Source organism: Suncus etruscus, chromosome X, assembly GCF_024139225.1.
Source record: "Suncus etruscus isolate mSunEtr1 chromosome X, mSunEtr1.pri.cur, whole genome shotgun sequence".
NCBI classification, from domain to species: domain Eukaryota; kingdom Metazoa; phylum Chordata; class Mammalia; order Eulipotyphla; family Soricidae; genus Suncus; species Suncus etruscus.
In genome coordinates, this window is record NC_064868.1 from 127577700 (window position 1) to 127603683 (window position 25984).

Here is a 25984-nt window from a genome sequence, read left to right on the forward strand (position 1 = left end):
TAGAGCCAGGAATAATTCCTGAGTGCTGCCAGGTGTGACCCCGCCCCCCAAAAGGAAATAATTTAAAATGTATTATAGCTAAGGTGATTTGTCCAGAATATCACCAAACTACCAAGAATAAAAATAAAAATTCAATAATATGGGTCTGCAGCAATAATACAGCAGGTAGGGTACTAATCTTCCATATGGCCAACCTGGATTTGATTCCTGGCATCTCATATGGCCCCCCGGGTACTGACAGAAGTTATTCCCAAGAGCAAGCCCAGAGAAACTTGAATCTCATTAGGTGCAGTTCAGAAACAACAACCACAACAAAAATATTAATGTACATCTAAGTAATTGAACCCTATAGAAAAATACCTAGGATATGGAAACAAAATAGAAGTTAAATGACACAAATAAATAAAGGATTTGTGGATGGAGAAATAGTACAGTATATCAGGTGCTAGCCTTGTACACTGCAAACCTGATTTTGTTCTCCAGCATCCAAAATGGTCTCCTGAGAACCACCAGGAATGATCCCTGAGTGAAGAGTTAGGAGGAAGTCCTGAGATAAAAACTCATAAATTTTATAGTGCAGGGGCACCTTTAACCATCAGCATTTTTCACAGGGACCTGACTTAGGCCTCAGTTGATTGGACGACTACTGTGCAACCCCGAACCTCAGATCCTATTCTTGGAAATGGCAAGGTTGTTTCCTCCAGCACTAGGAATCAAATTCCCTGCAAGGAGGCCCTAATGCCACTCTGGCACCAACTTGCTCCAGGGTCAGTTCATATGATACCCTGACTACTAGAAAACAGCAACAGCTTGTTCTAAGAGGAGGTTTCCCTGTCCTGCCACCTAACAGTGAGATCAACTCAGAAGACACTCTTTGACACCCCAGCTTTAATATAGGATCTATTATGCAAAAACAAGGTCTCTAATTACAGAAGACTGACTGAGACAACTATGACTGAGTAGAATTTTTCCTGGGACCATGAAGAAAGACATTGGGGTTGGACAATTAGTATGCTCGAAGCCTGTAGTTGGACTTATGACAGCATGATTCCTGGGTAGAAACACCCTGCTTTTATTAGAGCAAGGATATTTCCTTTCTAATTTCCCCATTTGCTGCACCTAGCAAAAAGAAAACAAAAAAGACCTGCCACACCTGATCCCTTTTTATTTCATTTTTATATTCTAGAACCTTGGGATATATATTACTTTTTTAAACCACATATTCTACATCTCTCTACAAATTGAGAAAAGAAAAATAAAGTCTATGAGGCCCAGGGGCCAAGTGGCATCAGGTGCATTGTGTGGAAAAAAGTAATGGTCAAAACAAAATACACAAGCCAAAGTCAATGACAATAGAATCAAGAGACCCAAACTATAAAAATCTGAACACAATGTGGACCTGTTACACTGGTAGACCAGGAAGATAAGGGTAGAGCTATGGGATGCATACTGGGAACTCTGTTGAAAGGAGGTCAACACTGGTGGTGGGAATGGCCCTAATTCACACTCTATATACCTGAAGTACAACTATGAAGGACTTGTAATTTACAATGGTCTCAATAAAAAATTTTAAAAAAGGAGTAAGCCCTGAGTATGCAAAGTGTGGCCAAAAAAAGATGTCATCATTGGGTCATAAAGGTTTTAAAGCTAGTATAGTGTTTGCCTTACACACCAATTACCTGGATTTGAACCCTATGTTATATCATTCTGTGAACAATGCCAGTAGTGATTCCTGTGAAGTGCCATGGTGGCCCAAAAACAACGAAAAGAAAGAGAAATAAGAAAGAAACACGAAAAGAAGAAGAAGAAGAAAGAAAGGAAGGAAGGAAGGAAGGAAGGAAGGAAGGAAGGAAGGAAGGAAGGAAGGAAGGAAGGAAGGAAGGAAGGAAGGAAGGAAGGAAGGAAGGAAGGAAGGAAGGAAGGAAGGAAGGAAGGAAGGAAGGAAGGAAGGAAGGAAGGAAAAAGTCTGCCGCAATGTGAATGGAACAGGAAAGTATGCTGTTAAGTGAAATAAATCAGGAGGAGGAGAAGCAGCAAAAGGTTTCATTCATCTATGTAAAGTGGAGTGATAAAGGAAGGGAATATATGAGAGTAAACAATGACAAATCTTCAGCTTTGAATTAGAAAATTTATGAATAAACAATGAAAGAAAGGTGGGGGTGAAGATTGGACAATAGGGGCATAAAGACAGTAGGAAACGTTCATGGAAATTTTGGTGGTGATGTGGTGCAGTAACTTTTTACTTCAATCATATATACATTAACATTATTGTTAAAGTATAAAAATCACATTACCTAAACTGTAGTATTACTTTTTAAATTACATAGGGACCATAGTACCTACTTGAACCACTTAAAGTGATATGTATGATGAATTTTTATCTTCTAATGAGTTGTCTGAGAGTTTAAAATGAATTTTCTTATCTCCCAAAACTTGTTTCTGCATGTAAATTCTAAAGTTCTAGAACAATTCCAAATGAACTGGTAGGTTCTATATTCAAAATAAATAGATAGATATACTATCAGTAAAACCTAAATCTGTACAATTAGATTCTGTTAAACCACCAGAAACACTGGTCACACAAAACTAGTTTTGTATTTTCACTTACCAAAGGATGAGCTGCTATGTATCCATGTGCACTTTTATCTGAAAAGTGAAGATAGACAAATTACCTTCATTTTACAAAGACTATCTCATTTTAGAACATACGAAAATCATATATTTGGCCAAATTAAATAATAATAGATATGACAAACCAATTTCCTTCCAATAGTTTACTCTTTCATTTTCTCATCATTCGCCTCCCATTTTGCATATCAAAAGTTAGGCCCTCGGAGAATCTTATGTATATGGGGGAATGCAGCAATTTTTATTCAGATGATATGAATCTACATATTTATATTGAAAATCTGGCTCTTGCTGCCTCCTTCTTCTCCCCTTCTTTTTCCTTTCTTTCATCTTCTCTTCTCCTGACCCTCTCCTCTTTTATTAGTCAATTAACACTATAGTATCAACTCAGGATAATGATTCATGTATTGTTGAGCTCTAACATAGTTTTTAGGATTGCATCTTTATAAGTTGAAAGAGTTTAAGCATTTCAGACAAGAGTGTTGAAGACATAGTGACAACATAGAGATTTGTGTTTTCATTTGTAGTTAACAGAGTTTAAAAAATATTCTCTTCAATTTTAACAGTCTCACTTAAAGTATGAATTGCTGAACATTTAAGGTCAGGCTTTAATATTTGAAATGGCAAAATCAAATACTCCTCCTTTTCCAAGTATATCTTTACATGATTATTAAAGGTGATGGAAGCATATCTGAGATCTTGAAGACACATAGGACCACATACTGTAGGAACAACTAAGCTATGCTCCAAATTCATTGTAGATTTGTAGATGACCAGAATAAATACAAACAAAATTCAATGTGATTATTAATAGGCTTAAGATGCTCAACATTTGTTCTTTATCTCAAGCTGCCATTACTTTTAGTTGTCAGACAATATATTGTTCTAGAGGGGCACTCAGACAGTAAGATTTTAAACAGTGTATTGTTTGATGTATATATTCCAGCTGCTTATAATGCAAGTTTGAATAACAAAGATTAAATAAATATTTAGTTGACACAGTAGCTCCCAAATGAAGTAAAAAATTAGCATGACTATTTTGATATATTAGTCAGATGCGGTTTCCGTTTTTCATTTTAGTGTGACCTTATTTTGTTGGTGGTACTCGTGGCTTACTCCTGGCTCTGATTAGAGGCCACACCCGACAGTCTCAGAGGACCATCTGGGATGCTGAGAAATGAACTCAGGCTCACGCAAGATGAGTCCTTGCTGCTGTACTATAGTCCAGCCCTAATACGTCTGATTAGGGGAACTGATAAACTATCTGACAACCACAAAATATGTGTTTTTAAGGTATCTAGGGGATAAAATTAATTTTAAAAGACCTTGTTTTGTCCATATTCTTCTATTTTCAGGAATAATCACAAAACTCGAATCTAAATGACTGTGTGTTTATACCATTAAGAGATAAAACAACTCAAATTTCTGATTCACACCAACAACACCTGCTTAACTGAACAATTTCTTGAAATTCTAAATATACTCAAGTATTATGAATCTTCTAATATCCACTTCACCTTCTAACTCAAATTTGGTTTACTTAGAATGGAGAAGGAGCCATAAATGATTTTAAAACATTACAGGAATTCTTTTTCAATCACAAAACTTTGCAATTAGAATCAGTTCTTCACTCTTTTCTACCTTAGACTTCTCTTACCTCCTGATGTAAAGCTCATGTATTTCTGGTTGTTGACAGTTTCTTTGGAATCATAGAATTTGAGAACATCTAGAACAGCCTGCGGGTTCTTCTTCTGTTCCAGTTTTGTTATGTTGGAGGTTTGGAGTAATCTTGCCCACTGTTCAGGAATTCCCTGTGGACAACCAAAGGGGAAAAACAGCAGCTTAGAACAGCCAGCAGTTGCATTCGCATTTTCCAGTAATTTCTTCACCATGAAGCCCATGCTGCCTGTAGGATTACACTTGGGAAACTGAAGTTACACTCTAGATTTCAAGTTAGTAACTTAATGCAATCATTCTCTTCTCTAATTAAAACACATAGGTAAAACTAGGATCCAACTCAAAAAGGGTAGGTGGGAGTATGACTGTGGTAGAAAAAAAAAGAGCATGAAAATCACCTCCATATTTACTCTGCTCATCCATGAAATGATGTTTACGGCTTAGCTTATTTTTTCTGGTGACTCAGGGCAGACATAGCGAGACTTCTCTAAATTTGTGCACAACATAGCATAGTGAAGATTTTTCTAGAACCAGAAGCAGTTTATGGGAAGGTTGTAATCAGATTCAAAGGACAGTCTCACCCTTGGTCAATTTATGCTTTGGGATTCGAAATGATACTTTTTAGTGCTCAGAGCTTTGTATAAACGGGGAATTAGAGGAGAAAAATAGATTTGCGGAGGAGCGATAACACAGAAAGTAAATCATAAAGAACATCAATGCTGCTTTGGGCATTTCATCTGCAGCTTTGCCCTCCATTCCCTCTCCTTCCCACTTCATTAATTGGTCACATAGAATCCGGGGACTATGACAGCCATGCTGAAACCTTGTGAGAATTTACAAGAATCTCAGCTTTTAGAACACCAAGCAGGAAATAGTCGAAAATCTAACCAAGGAGAATTGCAAGTTTTGCATAGAAAGGCTGGTTTGACATTGAGTATTCAGCATTCTTTCCTCTACGTTCAGCCTACAGATGTCCCCAATTTCATTTTTAGCCAAGCTCCAAGTGTCGCTTGGAGTGACAAACAGATCCACTCCTCCTAGACACAATTTACGTGGCTTTTTGTCCTATGAAGTCCGGCCAAACAATGTGTGACGTGGGCCTCCAGAGTTTGGGAATGACAACAAAAAATTGAAATAAGCCAAGCAACAACTCTACTGCACACACATGAACCTGCTGCTGCAGTGCTATGACATCTCAAAGAAGCACTTTGATGCAAGCTTCTTTTGGGCCTGTGACGCACCTCTGGGAGCTTCCCTGGGCACATCTGTGAGCCATAGAGATCTGGCTGTAATGGACGTAAATAAAGAAAGAAAAGAAAGTTAAAACAGAATGGGGGACAACTTAGAAGGTGGGAGGAAATGAAACCAATGGGTCTGAATGGGAAGGTACCTTCTAAAGTGGGGCACTAGGAAAATAGGGAGACATTCACTCAATCAGGGGCAGGACGAGCTAAAGCGCAACAACTTAGAGAACATCACCATGTCCCAAAATTTGGAAGAAGAATTTCACATTTGCTAGATGCTTCTTCAGGAAATATGCACTCATAAGAATAATCATTAAATGATTGGAGAAATTACAAAAGCCAGAAGCATGAATTTGGAGGGAAGAAGGATGGCATCATGAAAAGCTTTGATAACAATTTGTAAGTTGTTCTTATAACTATGTGATCACAGGTAGCCAATGGCCATGTGATAAAACTTACAAATTTCAATTCCCAATCCTGGTTAACCAGATTCGATTTCACATTACAAATGTCTGGATGGCAAAAATACGAAGGCTAACGATTCAGTGGTATTGGATCTATTTGTAATTGTAACGTATTTCTTTCATACTTAGTAGCTGAAATCAGGGCTGGCTTATAGATTAAGGATTTATCATATAGCCAGATTTTCTTTTATATTAAGTTTCTTAGACATTTACTGTAAGACAAGAAAAACTTTTTCATTTCCAATATATATGAATAATTTCTTCTCTAGTGCTACAATTCTGAAGTTCTATTTCCCACAAAATGAGATTGGATATAAGGTAACAGTTTTGTCTAAATAAAAATATCTTCAGTCATACAGCAACATGCTAACCCAACTGGCTTGATTTGGATATGTTTTCGAGTCTTGGCATTTAAAGGTTATTGCAAGCATAGTGAAACAATACTTATACATGCAATCATCACAGAATTGGATGTTAAAAACTTAAGTCAAAAGTTTGAACCCAGGAGCCCATGCATGATCCCAGTTCTGATTAAAAAGTGCAATCAATAGACAGTTTTTAATATTCCAATGACCAAAGGAGCTACTGAATGTTACAAAAACTGGTATGCTTTGCACATAACCACTAGAGCAGACATGACTGGTATGGTCATTAACATAATCATTAGAATATCTGCAGTTATCATACATTCCATGTCACTTCTAAACTTTTGTGATTAATACAGTTTTATAATCACTGGAGAGCAGGAAAAAATCATTTCAATTGCAAATGTTTCAGACAACTATACTTACCACACTGCACTGATAACATTTCTTTTCTAAGTAAGACAAACTCTTAACCTAGGAAACCTGACACTTACGTTTCAACGTATGTCACAGAAAGCCATCCCATTGCTCCAAATTGAATTCTGAATCCCTAAAGTTAGAGAGCTAATGGAGAACTAGATATTCTGTGACTATCAGAAACAGGAACATATTATCAGTGCCTGACTGACCACAAATAAAATAATGAACTAAATGTACATCAAACTGGAGATTATCCAGTGTAGCCTGAGATAATGGGAGCATGATAGAACAGGCCAAGGATTTATCTTAAGGAATGACAATTTAGGGAGCCAAGCGATCATAGCAAGTAGGGCATTTGACTTACACACCCAGGTTGGATCCCAGGCATCCCTGAACCTGCCAGGAGGAACTTCTGAATGCAGTCAGAAGTATCCCCTGAGTGCCACTGGGTGTGACCCAAACACTAACAAAGACGATTATATTACTCATATCATTTTTACCTCTAAGTTGAAGCAACTGTCACAAGTCTAAAGGTTTGGAAGTGGGATTACTGAGGTATTTGGGATAAAAATGGCAATCTTGGGTTAGAGTGATGGCACAGTGAGTTTGGCATTTGCCTTGCATTTGGCTGACCTGGGGTCGATCCCTGCCATCCCATATGGTCCCCCAAGCCTGCCAGGAGTGATTTCTGACCACAGAGCCGGGAGTAACCCCTGAGTGCTGTCAGGTGTAACCCAAAAAAAAACAAAAAATTGTAAAAATGGCAATGTAAAAGAGTATGTATGATACTTATCATCAAAAATCTCACTACCCAAACTACTTTTGATTCAAGGCCCAATTGTATGAACATATAAATATAAAAATATTATGGGCTAATTAACCATAAGGCAACCAACCGCTAAGCAACACACCAAAATAAATGTTGAAATAGTAAAAATTTCAGGACTTTGTAAGATTGTCTAGACAGTTTACAATTCAACATTAACAATAATCAGATTTATTAACATGTCTCTTGTCCCTTCTCCACAAACCCGTAATTAATTAGCAGTACTGTTCTGGTTAGGACTGAATTCTAAATTCTACCAATAAAATTATTTTTAAAAGCTTATTATTATCATTTAATTTGGGGGGGGGTCATATAATGAGGTGTTCAAGGATCACTCCTAGCTCTGTAACTGCAGTAGACCATGTGGGATGCCAGGGATCGAATTGACAAGCACCTTACCTACTGTACTATCTCCAAGACCCTTTTTAAAAAAAATTTAGTGAGGCAATATTGGTTTACGAGATTATATAATTTGGGGGGGATACAATTTTAAACCTCTTTAAAATATATGCTTTTATACCTTACTCCCTATCAAAGAACCAATATCTCTTCATACACATAAAATTATATAAGTGTACATTTTAAAAGGCTAAATTTTATATATTCTATGGATATGGGAAATATTTATAAAAGATCATCAGGATGATTAAAAAGCACATTAAATTTCCAAATTTCACCTGTGTTATCTGTATGTTCAATATATCTGGTGGGGATTTGGGCCACATCCACCAGTGCTCAGGGCCTACTGACTCTGAGCTCAGGGATCACTTCGGTGAATTCAGGGACCAGGGTCAAACACTTGCAAGGCAAGCACCCTAACTGTTGTACTAAGACTTCAACCCAACTTTGATGTATTTTTAATAGTTTGCTACATTAAAACTGCTGCTTTGCTTCAAATTTAATTTTTGGTATAGGGTGCAAATTATTCTTCAGTTTAGTTTAGCTGTAGATTATTTTTATTATGACTAGAAAGATTAACACTTCTGACCCTTTACCTCTGATTAATTTTTGCATTCCAATTGAAAGAAAACTAAAAAATATTTAATGTACAGTGAGCAAAATGGTGGTGATCTTTCCTTCATTTACATCTGTAAACCACAAATAACAAAGAAAGAGCGATTGGATCATAATTTGTGAAAACTTAAAAGCATTTGAAAAGAAACCAGAATGTCACATGAGTGTAATAGAAAAGAAACATCCAGATTATAAAACAAAAAAGAATAAAAAATATGTTTCAACAAATTAAAATCGAAATAGAAAGAAGCAAAACAGAAAACGAAAGTAGAAATTGCAGATATAAGTTTCTTAAACAAAAAGAGAAGAATTAATTTACATAAAAGCACAGTGCTTCCACAGTTTATGCTTCAAATGCCAGATAGTCATCATATTGTTAATCTAAGATTATTTATATCATCAACATTAATAAGTTGGTGGTGGTAATGATGGTGGTTGTAGTGACAATGAAGTTATATTTCATATGTAATAACTAAGAGCAAAAGAATGATATGAAATATAGTATAGAACAGCATCTGGACTCAAACACAAGGCCATCTGAATAATATCTGTGACTTCAATGATGAAATTGGTTAAGTCCTACCAGGATGTCAACTTTATCAATGTCAGTACTTCTTAATGCTCTCCTCTGATTGCTACTGAGAACACAGAAACAATCAGCTCACATCACTTTACAAGGCCAAGATGCTTACTCAATTCTCATTTCATTCTCAAATTGTTTACTTCTGGAATTGAAAACAATAAGACAATTCTGCTGTCAATTCAGAGATATGATGTTTTCTAAATCAAATTTCCTTTTTTTACTCAATAATATGACATGTCTGCTGACCATAATATTATGAACAGAAAATTCAATTATCTAATGTCTAAATTTAGCTCTGATCTAAATCCAATAATGTATAAAATAGTTCTAATCAAAGGTTAGTTTTTTGAATGTATTAAAAATTACTGATGATCTCACATTTTGGATGAGTTTCTTACTAGCATGGAATAAGGTAGTTGATCTTCTTGGAGACATCTTTCTAGCCACATCTTTTCCTTTATCCATCTAAAAAAAGATGCCAGATCTTTTTAAAAAGGATTATAAAATGCCACATCTCTGAGATCTGCTCTATCAACTAGCATTATAAATATATAACATAATAGATTTGTAGTTATTATTTTATAGATAATTCTGATAGTATGTATAGAGAATTATTACTGTCTATCCACAGATAATTTTATTAGTCTATGCACATGTCAAGTACATAACCACTTAAGCATCCTATGATAAATCCATGAACTATTTAAAACATAGTTCGCTTTGAAAATAATCAATATGCATCTGTTAGTAAGCCTTTAAATAGGCTTTTACTAAAATCAAAGGGAAACAGGTCAGTTTTTTTACAGAAATTTTTGGTTAGAATGGTTAGCTATCTGAATAATCCAGGTTCCAAGGTAAAGCATGAATTATTCATATAAATTATTTTCTAAACAAATTGAGAAAAATGACTCTAATTTCAGGTGATAAAAACAGGCTCAAGCAAGGTCTCTTTATCAGAACTCTATCTACTGTGTCTCAATAAATTGGCATTTTCAATTAATTTTCAGACTAAGTATGCTCAATATTCTTGGTTGGATAGACAAAATAATTTTTCTAATACTCTTACAACTATTTAGCTTCTGTCTCTGATTTCAACAAGGCAGATTTTACTGGAAATGATCAAGAACATAAAATCTTACACTTTGGGACATGGTTATTCTTGCTTGAAACCTATTTTTACAAAGAAGTATTTTCCAGGGCTTACAAAACAAATTGAGGATCTTACTTACAGTGAATTCCCCGGTGACAGCATCAAACCCCACATGAATTGTGTGCTCAAAGTCTGAAGGAAGAGAGATCTCTGGGCGTTCTTTCTCTTTCTTCTTATTGGCTAAAGGCAAAATGTTAACAAGTATTTATTTGGGATACAGTTTGAGCTTCCACAAATATTGTACTTACACCAAATCTACCACAAATTTATAAGTCTATTGATGCAAATACAATTATAACAATACTTAAGTACACAGAATGTTTGACTTTGCAGAGGTAATAGTTTTGTTTAAAAAGATATGTCCAGGAGGCTGGAGAGACAGCACAGTGGTAGGGCATTTGCCTTGCAAGTGGCCAACCCAGGAGACAGTGGTTCGATTCCTGGCATCCCATATGGTCCCCAGAGCCTGCCAGGGGCGACTTCTGAGCACAGAGCCAGGAGTAACCCCTGACTGCCACTGGGTGTGACCCCCAAACCCCAAAATAAATAAATAAATAAATAAGATATTCCAATTAATTTATAATTTTATAAAGTTTAAGTAGAAATTTGAAAATGATCTATGTACTTTCCTAGTCCTGTGATGAAATCAGCAGCTATCTAGGTATATTGTGGTCAATTGATTTTTGTTGGAACAAATGTTGCTAAGCACAAAAACATTTATTACACCCAAAGCAAGGTTTACTATTATAAAGGAAAGTGCCATAAAAATGTGATGAATTTGGGCTGTAGCAACAGTACAGTAGGACATTTGCCTTGCATGTAGCTAACCCGGGTTCAATCCCCAGCATCCCGTACGGTCCCCTGAATACTGCCAGGAGTAATCTCTGAGTGCAGAGCCAGGAGTAACCCCTGAGCAAAGTCAGGTGTGGCTCAAAAAACAAACAAAAAGTGCAATAAATCGTTCCTTTGGTAACCACAGTAAAATGTCAATAATATGAAGGAGGCACAGATTTTATCTATTTACATTATGAACTATTTTATTAAACTGTCTTTCAATGAGAACATTGCAAATTATGTTACAAAATATTGCTCTTAAATATGATTTGAATATTTTCTCCAGTGTTTTGCAAGTGAAAAAAAAACCGAAATTGCCACTTTTTTGCGAATTCATTTTAATTCTCAGCATCTCAAAACAGTTCCTTGGTCTAGACTTTTTAGTTTACAGCTACTATTCAAAACCCTATAATACCATACCATAGTAACCATTCAAAATTATTGTCTTTCTGATATAGATTTTTCATACTGGCACATTATGAGTAAACAGAAACTAATATATAATAATCCAAAAACCTTTATATGATCACCAAAGAAATTAAATTGAGGACTATAGTGGAATAAGTCTGTCTTGAAAAAATAGATCTAGGAAGGAGTTACGATGGAAGCATTGTAAAATGTCATCTAGTAGCTTTCATATTACATATACCAGAAGACTTGAACATATATTTCTGATAAGGCTCATGTCATAATCAATACAATAATAATCTTTTAAACAAACTAGTCTGGACTAGGTTTGCTTAGTTGAAACCAAATGTAAAATAGCAAGAAGGCCAGGTTAGTACATTCTGGTCCAAATAGAAGTTTCCGTGTTCTGACTTTAGACATACAACATGTGGATTACTGGCTTTGTAGGTTAAACAGATTGCATTTAAAATTTCAAAGGATGTCATTCTTATTGTTTCTTTTCTCTGTCTTCACTCTTCTATTGCTCCATATTACCAACTAATAGATATGCTGCATGAGTAGATATTTAAGTAGTTAGAGGATTAGGATATAAGATTAGAAAATAAAGTTTGGAAATATGGAGGTCAAGGGTTATTTAAAGTCATTGACCATAGAACACATATAGGACTCATTCTGGAAGTACACATATACCATCAAACTTAATGTCAGCATAGACGCCATTTTTACATTGAACCTACTTGGATTAATTTTATCCTAACTGACCAGTGAATTTCAGGGTTTTGTGGTTGCTACTATATTTCCCTATAATGTCTGTGATCTACAGATACCAATTATACTTGCTCAACTACCATTTTTAATTGTTTAGAAATGCACCCAATATAATAAGCTAATTTTTCCACTGTACTGAAGGTGTCCTGGTTACTCCTGCAGTATTTTTCCTATTTCTTGATCCACCCTCTTTTCCATTTCTTTAGCAATGTGGTTTGATTCTCTTTCCTCAGAAACCATTCTTATTTATATCAAACAATATGGTTTTATCTCTTCCTTCCTTTTTTCAGGGATGGTATCCACTGCCAGACATGAAATCACTTTGGGTATTTTCTAATTTGTGATTCTCAGTAGTGGATCAAATACTTTTTGAATAAAGCATGTATATAATTTGAGAGGAAGGTTCTTGGTATATTTAAAAAGTTGCTAAAAATCTCTGCGGGTCTTTAGTCCCAGGTAGGTCAGGAACATTAAAGTAGAAGCTTAACTTACTGCATAGTAAATATAGCCAGGATAGGGATTTTTTAACCTTTTTAGGGCTAAAGACCACAGAAAAACTATGAAAAAAATGAAGAACTTTTGGACATAAAATGTACTCTACGTGTACCCATAATTTTGCATATAGTTAGTTCAAAATTCCAAACTCAAGGTTTAGAATATGTATTTTGGGTGAAAGACAGGAGAAAAATGGGAAGTTGATGCCAGAAATGAACACTGGTGAAGGAGTGAGTGTTGGAACATTGCATGTCTTAATCAATATTTTTTTACTTCTTATCTTACAGTGATTTGATGATTTTTTAAAATATTATCTATCTCCAAATGACTATAACAACTTACATCCATCTTTCTTGGCAGCAAACATTATCTTTCTACTTCTTCATTACTAGTGGCTGCACATTTGAAGCATATTGGTTTAGGCATAATGTGGACAGAGCAATGGGGACCGGCTTAATGGTGTCTCCCTAAAAAGCCACCTGCTAACTAGCTCCTTACCATTATCTATTCTTGCCATTGTCACATATACATTTCACACTCCCCAAACTCTTGGACTTTCTCAAACCTAGCACATTTTCCCCCTCTTCTCTCTGCAGCAAAATTATAGGTCCTTCTTATGCTATCATGATATACTTTTAACTTGACACTTGTCAACATTAGGTTGTTATTATTTACATATTTATCTCTCGTGTTAAAATTTGACAGTAAAGGGGGCCAGAGTGATAGCACAGTGGTAAGGCATTTGCCTTGCATGTGGCCAACACAGGATAGAGCCTGGTTCAAATCATGGCATCCTATATGGTCCCCCGAGCCTGCCAAGAGTGACTTCTGAGCGCATAGCCAGGAGGAACCCCTGAGCACTGTCAAGTGTGACCCAAAAATCAAAAAAAAAATTTTGACAGCAAAGACTCTACCTTATTCATTCTTATGCTCCCTAGTACCTAGCTAATGCCAACATACTTAATAAATATAATAACTCACAAATATAATTTTTGATAATTATTTAATATTTAAAATATAATTTGTGCAACGTTAACCATGAACAAAGTACTTCTAGGATTGTCTCATTAATTACCTAAATCATCTCAAGTAAAATAATGCTATGGCATTATTGTATTAAGCCTCAGTGAGTGTAAACCTTTTATCCAGGATTACATAACTGGCAGGTGTCAGTAAGGAGTTGAACCCAGCTACCAATTGTGTCTAAAGTGCTAAGCTCTTAATAACTACTTTATTCAGTACCATTAAGAGAAAACCTCAACAGATTTAAACTTGTTCAGTAAATGTGTAGTGATTGAATGGAACTAGGTGAGAGCTTTGTTTTTAAAAACACTAAAATGATTTGTATCCCTTCCAACCTTAGAGTATTTTCTGAATATCGAAACTTAAAATGAAGATTCAAGCTGAGGAACTCTGAGTGGATCAAGGCGAAGAGTGGAACACCAAACGAACGCCACTTTCTAAGTGTATCTTATTCTGAAACTTGATTGGAATCGAGAAGACAGACGTGCTTGCTGTGTAGTCCAGAAACTCCAAACAATGCTTGAAACTGGGACCCTCTGGCTGAGTTCTGGTTGGGATTCCAGCTAACCAGTCCAGAGTCCCTTTCTCTGTCCCCATATCTTCTACGTAAGAAAAGACTCTAACAACCTGTCATGTCCCATGCACCCCACGCCAATGTTCTGCATTTCTTCTAGTGGCTAGAGTTTGTTCCATCATTAAAAATTGCCAACGCCTTCAAAGATTCAATTAATGCTCTCGACTGACTGCTTCCTTTAAGCTTTCAAACTTCATCGTGCAACATTCTCAGCTGCAGAACTTTAATAAAATAGTAGTGTGGCTGTGGAAAATACAGCGGTTAGGAAATTTGCCTTACTCACGGCTGACTTGGGCTTGAACCCTGATACCCAAAATGACTCCCCTGGCCCATCAGGAATCACCTCTTGAGTGTTGATCCAGTGGTAATGCTAAGTACCACCATGGGTCGTCCAAAAACAAAACCAGAAAGAGAGAGATCCCAACACCCAAAGACACAAATACAGTTATTCTAGGATGGAGCCCCAAATGTTTACTTGTTAGAGTGCCTTAAGAATGTCCATTGGGGGCCGGAGAGATAGCATGAAGGTGGGGCGTTTGCCTTGCATGCAAAAGGACAGTGGTTCGAATCCTGGCATCTAATATGATCCCCCGAGCCTGCCAGGAGCTAATTCTGAGCATAAAACCAGGAGGAACCCCTGAGCACTGCCGGGTGTGACCCAAATACCTAAATCAATCAATCATTCAATAAAATAATTTCCATTGAAATGATGGGATTGACAAAAAATTAAGTACTATATCCCCAGATGATCCTGAGAATCTATTACTTCCCCATTCCAAATCCTTAGGTTTGGTGGAATGGAAAGGTGTAGGGTTTTGTCTACTTTACTTGGTTTTGGGGTCCCACTGGGCAGTGCTCAGGGCTTAATCTAGGCTTTGCATGTAGGGATGACTCCTTACTGGGTTCAAAATTGAACCCCGGTTAGTTGGTAAAGTGTCCTATCAACTATACAATCTCTCTGGCCTGAAAGAGTAGAATTTTATCTTTTTTCTTCCAAATTGTTTCTTTCCAAATACCAAACTGTTACGTTCTCGCACACAAGCCATTTCCCTAGTATGGTGCTGACATTCAGTTCTCGTTTCCAAGCTCCACTGGATATCCACCGGCATTTTAGTCCCTGAGATTCTCCAACATTCAGTGTAGTCACTACCCTGTGAAATGCAATATATAATTGGATGATTTACTTCACACCCCTTCCATTGTTTTATTCTTTTGGACCACGCATGATCCTGTGCTCACGGGCTACACCAAGTGGTACTGGAACTTGCACCAGCATCATAGCCAGAGCAGGGAAGTGCCTTTGATTTTGTGCCATCTCCCCAGGCCCTCATAGCTAATTTCTAATTCCCTCATGCTAATGAATTTCACACTACCCTCTCACTTTTACAGTCCACAACTATAACTATTTGCTAATTTTTCAACCTTAATATGACTCTGAACTTGTTTTAACCTTATTTTCTGTGGTGCCCTGTCCTACTGGTTGGATCCCTAGTTTCATGTCATGACCTCTCCATGTATATGTTTTTCATCTGTGACAATCTTGGAATATCCTAGGTTCCTATACAAAGACATAAGGCTCCTCATTAATAATCACTGTTCAAAATTGTTCTCAACCACAATTTCTCACCAAACCAACCTGTAGACTTATGTTCAATCTACACCTCATATATATATGTGTGTGTGTATTTTATATATATATTTATATATATATATTTATATATATAAAATCTCAGAATTTCTGGAGCTTTCTTCAGCCTCACAGAGTGGAGATTCATAGTTACAGGTCTTTTCATTATTCAAAATTGCTCATTCTCTGAAATATTTTATCTTGCTATATCCATCTCTGAGACTAGCATCCCATTCCACTAGCTTTCTCAATGCCAAGTCCATTAATAGTTTATTTATTTTTGACCTAAAACACCCCAATCCTTTAATTCCTCCATCTTCAGCCAATGCCTCTCTTTCTACTTGGTTTAGATTCTATGGCCCATTATTTAAATGGTCCTTAAGTCACTGTTTTGGGAAACCTTGCTCTTTAACTTTCACTTGAAGTTATACTGCAAAATGTCACCTGAACATGGTCTAGAAAAATATCACAGAAGGTTAAGCATTTGCCTAGCATGTCATCAGCCTGCTTCAATTCCTAGCACTGCATATGGTCCCCAGCACCACTAAGTGTGTTCTCCCCTCAAAATGGTACCTGTACAGAATCCAACAATGAAAGTTTCCACTTTTCTGGAGAAGCTGCTTAGAGTTGAAGTAGGAAAAATATTATAATAAACACTGATTGGAGTTTATTATACAGATTGGATAATGTGGGTCATTACTGGTGGTTTGGATTATGCTCTTGTCCATTGCCAATTTTATTTCCTATTCCTCTTAGAATAATAAGAGGAGTTTAATCTATAATATCACCACTTCTCCAATATTCTGCATTTCCCTCTCTTCCTTACTTTCATTAAGCATATGATTATACTTACACTCCACTGAGGAAAAAAATTGAGGCGCTTTTTGTTTGTTTTTTTGGGGGGGGCACCCCAGGCATTGCTCAGGGGTTACTCCTAGCTCTGTGCTCAGAAATCAATCCTGGTGTGCTGGGATACCATAAGGGATGTGGGGCTTCAAAATCGGGTCTGTCCTGGGTCAAAAGAGTGCAAGGGAAAAGCCTTACCACTATGCTATCACTCCAGCCCCAAAATGGAGGCATCAATTTGGACTCCTTTGACTTGCCATCCTTTCCCATGTCTGTGTTACCAGTAGTAGCATTTTCTGTGCTCATATCACTGTGGCAGTTGTGCTCCCTTTTTCCACCTACCATTTAAAAAGAGTGTTCTAGAGAAGTCTCTTATCAATTGTCCTATTTCTTGAATCTTTAATCTCTGGCTCTATGGCTTAAATGACATGTAAATATTTCTTTGGTCTAAAAATACCCTTTGCAGATTCATATTGTTTTCTAGCTGTGACTGTAGCCAAGCGTTTCCTTACTTAGCTGAAAACTCTTGAAAAGGCAGTCAAGATACCCCTCACTCCCTCAAACCATGGAAATGAATCCCAAAAGTCCCAAGAAGCCTTGACCAATGACTACAAATTAGTGCTTCCAATCAGCAACCTCTCAAAAAGAGTCACATTGTTGAATGCATGATTTTTTAAAAAAATTAACCTTTCTACCTTTTTTCAAAAAATTCTCCCTAAAATTAATTCTTGTACTTTTGGTGAAGCAGGGGAGTTTTTATTGAAAGTGAGTTAGAAAGATGTCAGAAGTACATGCTCAAAAAAAACAACATAGGCTTCTCCAGTGTAACTAAACTAAGAAACATAGATATTAACACGTGAGATACATGCTCAACGGAGAACAAGGGCTTTAAGAGAAATCTCTAGAATTTATTCTTATGTCTTTTCTTAACTCTATAAACAAGATCCCCTAAAACCTGTTCTAGGTCCTCCTCTCTTCACAACACTTTATCTTAGGGACCCAGTTGGGTTGCATCCTTTATTTAAATGGTTTCAATCTATACTAGTAACTCCATACATGTAACCACCCCATCTTCCTCCATACTCCCACCACAGAGCTCACCTCTCTGCTATTTTCAATCCCGCAGAGTTAATTGTCTATTGAGTATCTATATTTGAATGCCTTTCTGGTACTGCTAAATATTTTTAAAAGCAAACCAACTTACGTTCACCTTACTCTACTTAAATAAAGAAATATCAGTTCTTCCTGTGTTTCCTATCAAACAATTCTCCAGTCTCTCCTCCTATCATCTGATTAGTTATTCAATTATATTGACTTGCCTAAAAATCACCCTTGCTTACCTCTTATTATTACATATACTGAACCTTAGATCAGACCATCGTTTCTCACTTGCAAGACCCCAATGGATTTACCTCCTTCATCGCACTACTCTTCTCAATCCATTCTTCTCCTAGAGATAGAGTGCTACCCAGAAATACAAACCTGATATCATTCCTGATTCAATGTTTCCCGATTGTTTAAGTACCCAAGTACTTCTAAAGCTACAACCCCCATCATATTCTAAATCTTATTCTATATATTATTCTTAACTGTTTTCAGAGTATTCATAGAACTGAATTTAATGTCATGCCTACACCTTCATAATGCTGCTATTTCTATTGAAAATATCACCTCCCTCTTAGACAACTCGCTCTCTTCCTTGAGACTTACCTCAGTTCACTGGTCACCTCATCCACGAAGAATTTTCTCTCTATATTTCCTCTTAGTCTTGAATATTCTCTTGACTGCTCTCTTCTATTCTGTTTCTGTTACACTAAACTCTAATTATAAATTTGTCTCTCTTAGTAGGGTGTCAGTTACTTAAAGAATCTGGAAGTTATTCATCTTTGCAGTCAAGTATCTATCTCATAGAGTATCCGAATCAATAAAACTAAATAAGTTAATGAGCAAATCAATGAATAAATGGATTAGACAACATAAAATGAGAATCAAAGTCACGTCAATTTTGCAATTATTTGTTGATGAATGATAATATGGTCCAGGGTTTGTAGTGAGGCTGTTTTTCTTACCAACAGAGGAGATCATTCTACTCGTTCAGGCAAACCTTTTCAACATGGCTAATCAGAGTTAAATAAAATAGCAAATCAGTCAATTCTCTTCCAGATTAAGTCCCTGTATGGAATGCTATGTTTGCCTTGTCAAGGTACTTTGGAAAACTGTAATCAAAGTCTTTTTCATCCTGCTTGCCACCTTCTTCTAAAACTATCTCAATAGATGGTAAAGTGCAGGACTATTTTTTTAGGATATTTTATAGCCCTGTAATAAAGCATGCAGAAACAGAAATGACAAAATAAAAAAAACTGAGAAATGCTTTCTTACATAAATTAGACTAACTACATAGAATTGCTTCAAAGAAACAATGGAAAATTATGGTATATGATATAATTAAAAAGTCAACATCGAAAGCTACTTTAAGACAAAAACCTAAAGCATTATGTAAACCATATTTTTAAATAAGATTTTCTTTCTAAAAAGTAGATTTTCTAATTCACTTCTTAATTTTAAGCAGCAAGAATTTTATAATACTGGGTATAAGAAACAACTACTTCTTGGTCACTGTCTAAGATACTTTTCTTTTGAATCAGTTTTAGGGTCAGCTAAAATGTATACATAGTTTGTGTTTCAGGATAGGCAAAATAAAATGGGGTGATTCTTTAGAAACTTAATATTATAAATGTATGATCTAATTAAGGAAATAAGCTTATCAAATTAACTCAATTCAAGAAAGTAAGTGCTAATTTAGGAAGAGTATAACTATTTAACATGCTAAGGGAAAAATCACATAAATCAGTGGTAGATAGTGAAAGTTTACTGAAGGAGGTAAGACAAGATATGGGTCTTAAAGAATAGATAAGCATTAAAATGTAGTAAATTTCAACAGGAAAAATGGTAGGATTGAAAACTGAAATTAATGTTAGGGCATTAATATAGCATGTTGTTGAAGTAGGAAGACATAGAGCAAATAGAGTATAAGGAGCTAAAAATCAGGAAGTTGAAACTTAAATAAGGAATATGATACAAAATGTTTTTTTTGAAGAAATAATATGTGTTTTCTGCAAAAAACAGCCTGTGGTGTGCTGCTACATATATATGGTCTGGTAGGTACAGGCTTCAATATAGTTGTTGTTTACCATAATCAGGAAATGAATAATGTTGGTAAATAATGTGGGAAGTCTGTTCCATATAGGTAGTGTTTGTGTCTAATTTCTGTAACTAGAATGAAAATTATTTAAAGACAAGGAAGCTTGCCTTCTATGTAGGTTCCCCAACTATATTTATTTTAGATGTAGGCACATAAAACCAAGTATAAATATTTTGAGTGACATAGTATGTTTAAAAACATATTGTTGGTAAACTTTTATTAAGACCTAATTCTGTTATGTGTTTTAAACTGAATAGCTAGTAAACTCAAATAATGCTCCAATGTTGCATACAATTTGGATTTATTCACTGGCTTATAGTACTAGTCTGTGCCCAAGATCCTCCATGAAGACCCTTGAGATAATACAGCAGGACTACTAATGTTTTCTGTAAGGAGGCTTATAATATGGGTGCTAGATCTTGTTTCCTGACAGTAGACATTTTCCATTTCCAACTCTATGCTCGATGCTCGCTGCCTAAGTAAAAGTTGTACTAAATGTTGTGTTCCTGTGGTAAAAAACTTGAGTAACACTGGAACTCCTTTTGGCAAAGGTTCCTCGATTAGCTGGGTCATAAATACAGTATACTTGCTGTTAATATTTCACGTTAATTTTATGAGTTTTGCTCTGAAAAAAAGCCAATTTTAAAGATGTACGCATATTTTTCAAGAGATGTATAATATTTTTCAACATGCACTCACCACTCTGTGAGTGATAAGATAAACTAACAACTATTATGAAAATTGTGGTGAGTGAGAGAAATAGAATGCCTGTCTCGAATACAGGCAGGGAGTGGGGTAGGAGGGAGTTGGGGGGGGTATTGGTGGTGGGAAGGTTGCACTGGTGAAGGGGGTGTTTGTTCTTTTTGTTATAACTGAAACCCAACTACAAACATGTGTGTAATCATGGTGCTTAAATAAGTACATTGAAAAGAAAGAAAAGAAAAGAAAGTAAAGAAAAAGAAAGAAAGAAAGAAAGAAAGAAAGAAAGAAAGAAAGAAAGAAAGAAAGAAAGAAAGAAAGAAAGAAAGAAAGAAAGAAAGAAAGAAAGAAAGAAAGAAAGAAAGAAAGAAAGAAAGAAAGAAAGAAAGAAAGAAAGAAAGAAGAAAGAAAAAGACAGAAAGAAAGAGGGGCCAGAGAGATAGCAAAGAGGTAAGGATTTGCCTTTCATGCAGGTCATCGGTTGAAATCCCAGCGTCCCATATGGTCCCCCGTGCCTGCCAGGAGCAATTTCTGAGCCTGGAGCCAGGAATTACCCCTGAGCACTGCTGGGTGTGACAAAGAAAGAAAGAAGAAAGAATGAAAGAATGAAAGAAAGAATGAAAGGAAGGAAGGAAGGAAGGAAGGAAGGAAGGAAGGAAGGAAGGAAGGAAGGAAGGAAGGAAGGAAGGAAGGAAGGAAGGAAGGAAGGGAGGAAGGGAGAGAAAGAAAGAAAGAAAGAAAGAAAGAAAGAAAGAAAGAAAGAAAGAAAGAAAGAAAGAAAGAAAGAAAGAAAGAAAGAAAGAAAGAAAGAAAGAAAGGAAGGAAGGAAGGAAGGAAGGAAGGAAGGAAGGAAGGAAGAAAGAAAGAAAGAAAGAAAGAAAGAAAGAAAGAAAGAAAGAAAGAAAGAAAGAAAGAAAGAAAGAAAGAAAGAAAGAAAGAAAGAAAGAAAGAAAGAAAGAAAGAAAGAAAGAAAGAAAGAAAGAAAGAAAGAAAGAGAAAAAGAGAAAAAGAAAGAAAAAGAATGAACTTACTACACTTGAAAAAAAAGAGGCACCTAACTCTTACAAGTTATAATTTCCTTTTTTTCTGGATGATTCTTAATGACTTGTTCACTAATTTTTTGTTTATTTGGAAGCTGGGAGGTCTTTTGAGCAATGCTGGAATACTCAAAACACCTTGAGGTGTTCTAGCCATGTAGTACCAGAGGAATTGAAACTGGAACCCAGTGAATGAATGATATATGGTCCATCCCATCAAACTATCTTCAGGCTCCTAGATGTTCTAGCTGAGTTCTTCTAATAGTTCATTAAGAGCTTGCCCACCAATTGCTTACAAAGATTATTTACAAAAAGTTACACTCATGGACTTGGAAAATTAAATTGTTTTAAGGTCTACTGGACTACTACTAAAGTGAATAAATTAGTGGAAATTTTTATGCTATGTTTTTAGTTTAATTTTTTGGATTTGGGAACATATCTAGAAGTACTCAGGACTTACTACTACTGCTTTGCTTGGAGATCACTCTTGACAGTGCTCAGGGGACAATATTCAATGTTCCACATTGAACTGGGGTCAATGAATGAAAGGCAAGTGCCTTTACTTCTGTACTATCTTTCTGACCCCATAATTTTAGTTTTGTGGGGGCCACACCTGGTAATGCTCAGGGATAAATCCAGGAAGTGATTCAAGGTCAGTCAGGTAAAAGCCCTACCCACTGTACCATAGCCCTGGTTCAATAATATAAATTTTTGTGGTAAAAACCATGTCTTTTTTGAGTGTCTTTAAGTTACTTTTTCCCACTGAAAACTGCACTTGGTTATATATTTGAAAGTGCAATGTGGTAATTTAAAACTTCTGAGTACTGCTGGGTTCAGAGCCCCACAAAATAGCCATTTGTATAGAATATTTTTTAAAAAATGGCAGTGGTAGTGGGGTAAAATAATTAAGAATTGATTTTACTTATTTGTTGAGCTTTAAACCTAACATCTTGAGCAAAATATATTAATTCTGGGTTGGAGTGAAAAGGGTGATTACTAAGGAAAAGATCTTAATTTTTAAATGCCTTAATACTGGATAATAAACTGATAAAAGGTGGTCTTCATTTTCTATTTTATTTTTACCTTGGGGGCCAAAAGTATGAGTTACTCAGTGATTACTCCTAACTCTGTTCAGGAAACACTCCTGGCAGGGATCAAAACAGGATCAGCCCCAAGTAAGGCAAACACCTCAGTCTTGTATTATCTGTCTAGCCCCTCATTTCCTATTTCAGTACAATTCTTTGCTATTTTATTTCTAAGTGGCATATATAGATTTTAAAATCTACATATTTAAATCTACCAAAAACAGGATTATAACTCATAAACAATAAACCTTGAAAGTTCTCGTATGGAAAATATTTTAACTGTGTGGTGATGGATGTTAAACATAATAGTTTCAGCTTAAACTTAGGGCATAGAAAGTAAATAGTCACTATATTAGAAGATGCTAGATCTGAATTTTTGTCTTACTTTGCACTAACTAGTCGAAAACTGGAAGTCACGCAGCCATTCTAAAGGGCTTTCCTCTGTAAAATGGGAATATTCCTCACCTTGTCTTTACCATAAGAGATAACTCGGATGAAAATTCTCTGAACATTATATTTCCATAACTGCTATCCCAAATACACAGCTGCTAGTTTCACTAACATATGGAATAAGCATAACTAAATAAAATAAACTGACAGAGAAACAGTGACGCTAACTCCTAGATTCCATAAAAGTCACAATGGTTACTAGAGGAGAAAAAAGGTGGATGGTGAAGGAAATGTGTAGCTGGCTCATTTGGAGAGTGAAATGGAGATGGTAGTGGAATAGCAGTGGTCTACACATGAAGATTTTAGCAATAAACTTCTGAGATGTCATAATATTTTAAAGCAATGATAAATTTATTTTTTAATTTTAGACATTATGTTTACTTTCCTTGCAACATTTCATTTGATTGCTACAGCTATCTTCTGCCCTCTTTTAATCGATAAATCCCCCGCGGTTTCTCCACCTTCTACACTTCCCCTCAAATTATATCTCCTCAAATTATTTCTCCATTGCTTCCCTTTAGTATAATCCTCTCTCAATCCAGTATTCCATATTTCTTGGCACTGGCAACCTGCTGGTTTGAATAGCTATTGGATTTACACCATATCCTCCAGTTTTTAGCCTTGAGGTAAGCACTAGAGGTCCTAGATTATTCCAAATCTTGCTAAATTCAACCAGAGGGAAGATCTAGGGGTAAAGAAGTAGTAAAGGAGGCTCTTCAGTGACCCGGAACTGATCCTGTAGCACAAGAAGGTGCTACACCCTTCAGACTTCCATAAAGACAGGGCAGCCATCTCCAAAAATCACTCCTTTCTCATCTGTGTTGCATGAATTTGGTGAGTCAAGAAAAATGTAACACCAGCCAGGATGCAGTATAGTCTCTGACAGGCTTTTTGATAAAAGAACCCTCAAATGAGATTTCCACTCGGTGCACTGAAAATAAGTTGGAGCTGCTGCAAGATCCCAGAGGATCTTCAGCATCACTGAAGAAAGATTGCATACTGTTCAGTCTAGTTATCACACTAAGCATTTTTATTGGGCAATAATTAATTGAAAAGTAGCAATGCGCATTGACCAAAACATAGGATTAACAAGACCATATAAGTAACTGGGTTTTAATATAATAGTTGCACGGCATTTTTTCCTGCTGTATAGTATATATAGAAGATAACATACTCTAGAAATTAGGACATCATAGATATGTAATACAATAACAAAACTATATGGCACTTTAAGAACTTTTTCACATATGAGAACACACTTATTTTAGAAGTTCAACTTTCTAAAGTAAGCAAGATATAAGCCTGTAAAATACATACCAAATGATACATCTAAACCACAGAACACCCCAAATAAAATATAGCACATCTGTACTGTTAATAAAATGTTTTCACATTTCTTTCTTCAAAAACTGAAAAGTTTTCTTTTTCCTTTGAAGATGAAAAAAATTCCTTTTCTGAAATTCAGAGTTTTCAAAGCACATTGCCAATCGTAAGAAAAAAATGAAAGCTCCCACTGCTTTTGTGGGTACTAGGAGTGTAGTTTACTGTATTCCTTTAGTCATGTTACAAAGCACTTTGATAGAGCAGAACAAACACAGGGTTTACCCAGAGAGACTTGGGGAGACACTGGGATTCTCTCATTTAGTATATACTCTTGGTCAATTCTTTAAAGCTTTTGACCATAAATGACTTTATCTGTGAAATGTACATAACATAGAATATGTATGTGAAGTAATATATAGGTTTGTAATTCAGTAAAGTGATGTCACTTCTTGCTTCTTGCTGATCTTGATTCTATATCCAACTGTCCCCTCCTATTCTTTGAAGTATAGGGGTTCACTTTTTTTCAGGTTGTCTCCCAAATCTCTCTGATTACCCAAACACAAAATATACACTGTGCTCTCTAAAGGCATAGTCCTTCACAAAACATTGTATGTCCTCTGACACACCACTAATGCTCAAGTGCAGCGCAAGACAAAAGAAACACAAGCACACTTCAGAAGACACAGACAGTACACAGAACACGGCACCTCAAATGCAGCCTCACCTGCTTTTTCTCACATGTTCTTTCATGCTTCAAGTCCTTAGCATTTATGATTTTTAGAGGAACTAGGCCATTTTCAGAGTCCTGGCTGATTCACTGGTCTCATTGCCTTTGCCTTATTGGTTTATTGAGTCACGAATTCATCCATATGTTTATTTATTCATATACGTATCCCCCACAATATTCCAAATTGGATATCAAGTAGCATATACAATATACACAAAATACAATATGATTGAATAATTTCAAGGTATATAAGAAAGCAAAATAAGAAAATAGAAGAAAGTGAGTACAAAGTGCATACATACCATAGAGGCCCATTACAAGTGCTATCATAGGCCACGTGTATTGGGCTCCAAACTTTCTTTCTAGCAGCCAACAACAAAGAAATCTGAGCAGCCCCATACTTCACAGGGCGCATACATAAGATCAAACTACATTTGAAATATGATCATTTCCTTGCCTAAGTTCTAAATTAAATGGTGGCAAATTGTTTCTTCTCATTTTTTAACACTGGTTCA

At 36.0% G+C, this 25984-nt stretch overlaps 1 protein-coding gene across 4 annotated transcripts in view; it reads right to left on the minus strand.

Moving 5' to 3' along the window:
• PAK3 (p21 (RAC1) activated kinase 3) overlaps positions 1–25984 on the minus strand; it is a 351152-nt gene that overhangs the window by 73027 nt on the left and 252141 nt on the right. For 3 of the 4 annotated variants that reach the window (XM_049767578.1, XM_049767577.1, XM_049767579.1), the window contains 4 exons: positions 10451–10551; positions 5547–5591; positions 4286–4439; positions 2609–2646 (listed from right to left, as the gene is read on the minus strand). In XM_049767578.1, the coding sequence (XP_049623535.1) occupies positions 2609–2646; positions 4286–4439; positions 5547–5591; positions 10451–10551 (338 nt within the window). The remainder of the gene's footprint in view (positions 1–2608; positions 2647–4285; positions 4440–5546; positions 5592–10450; positions 10552–25984) is intronic. The other variant, XM_049767581.1, reaches the window with a different exon arrangement.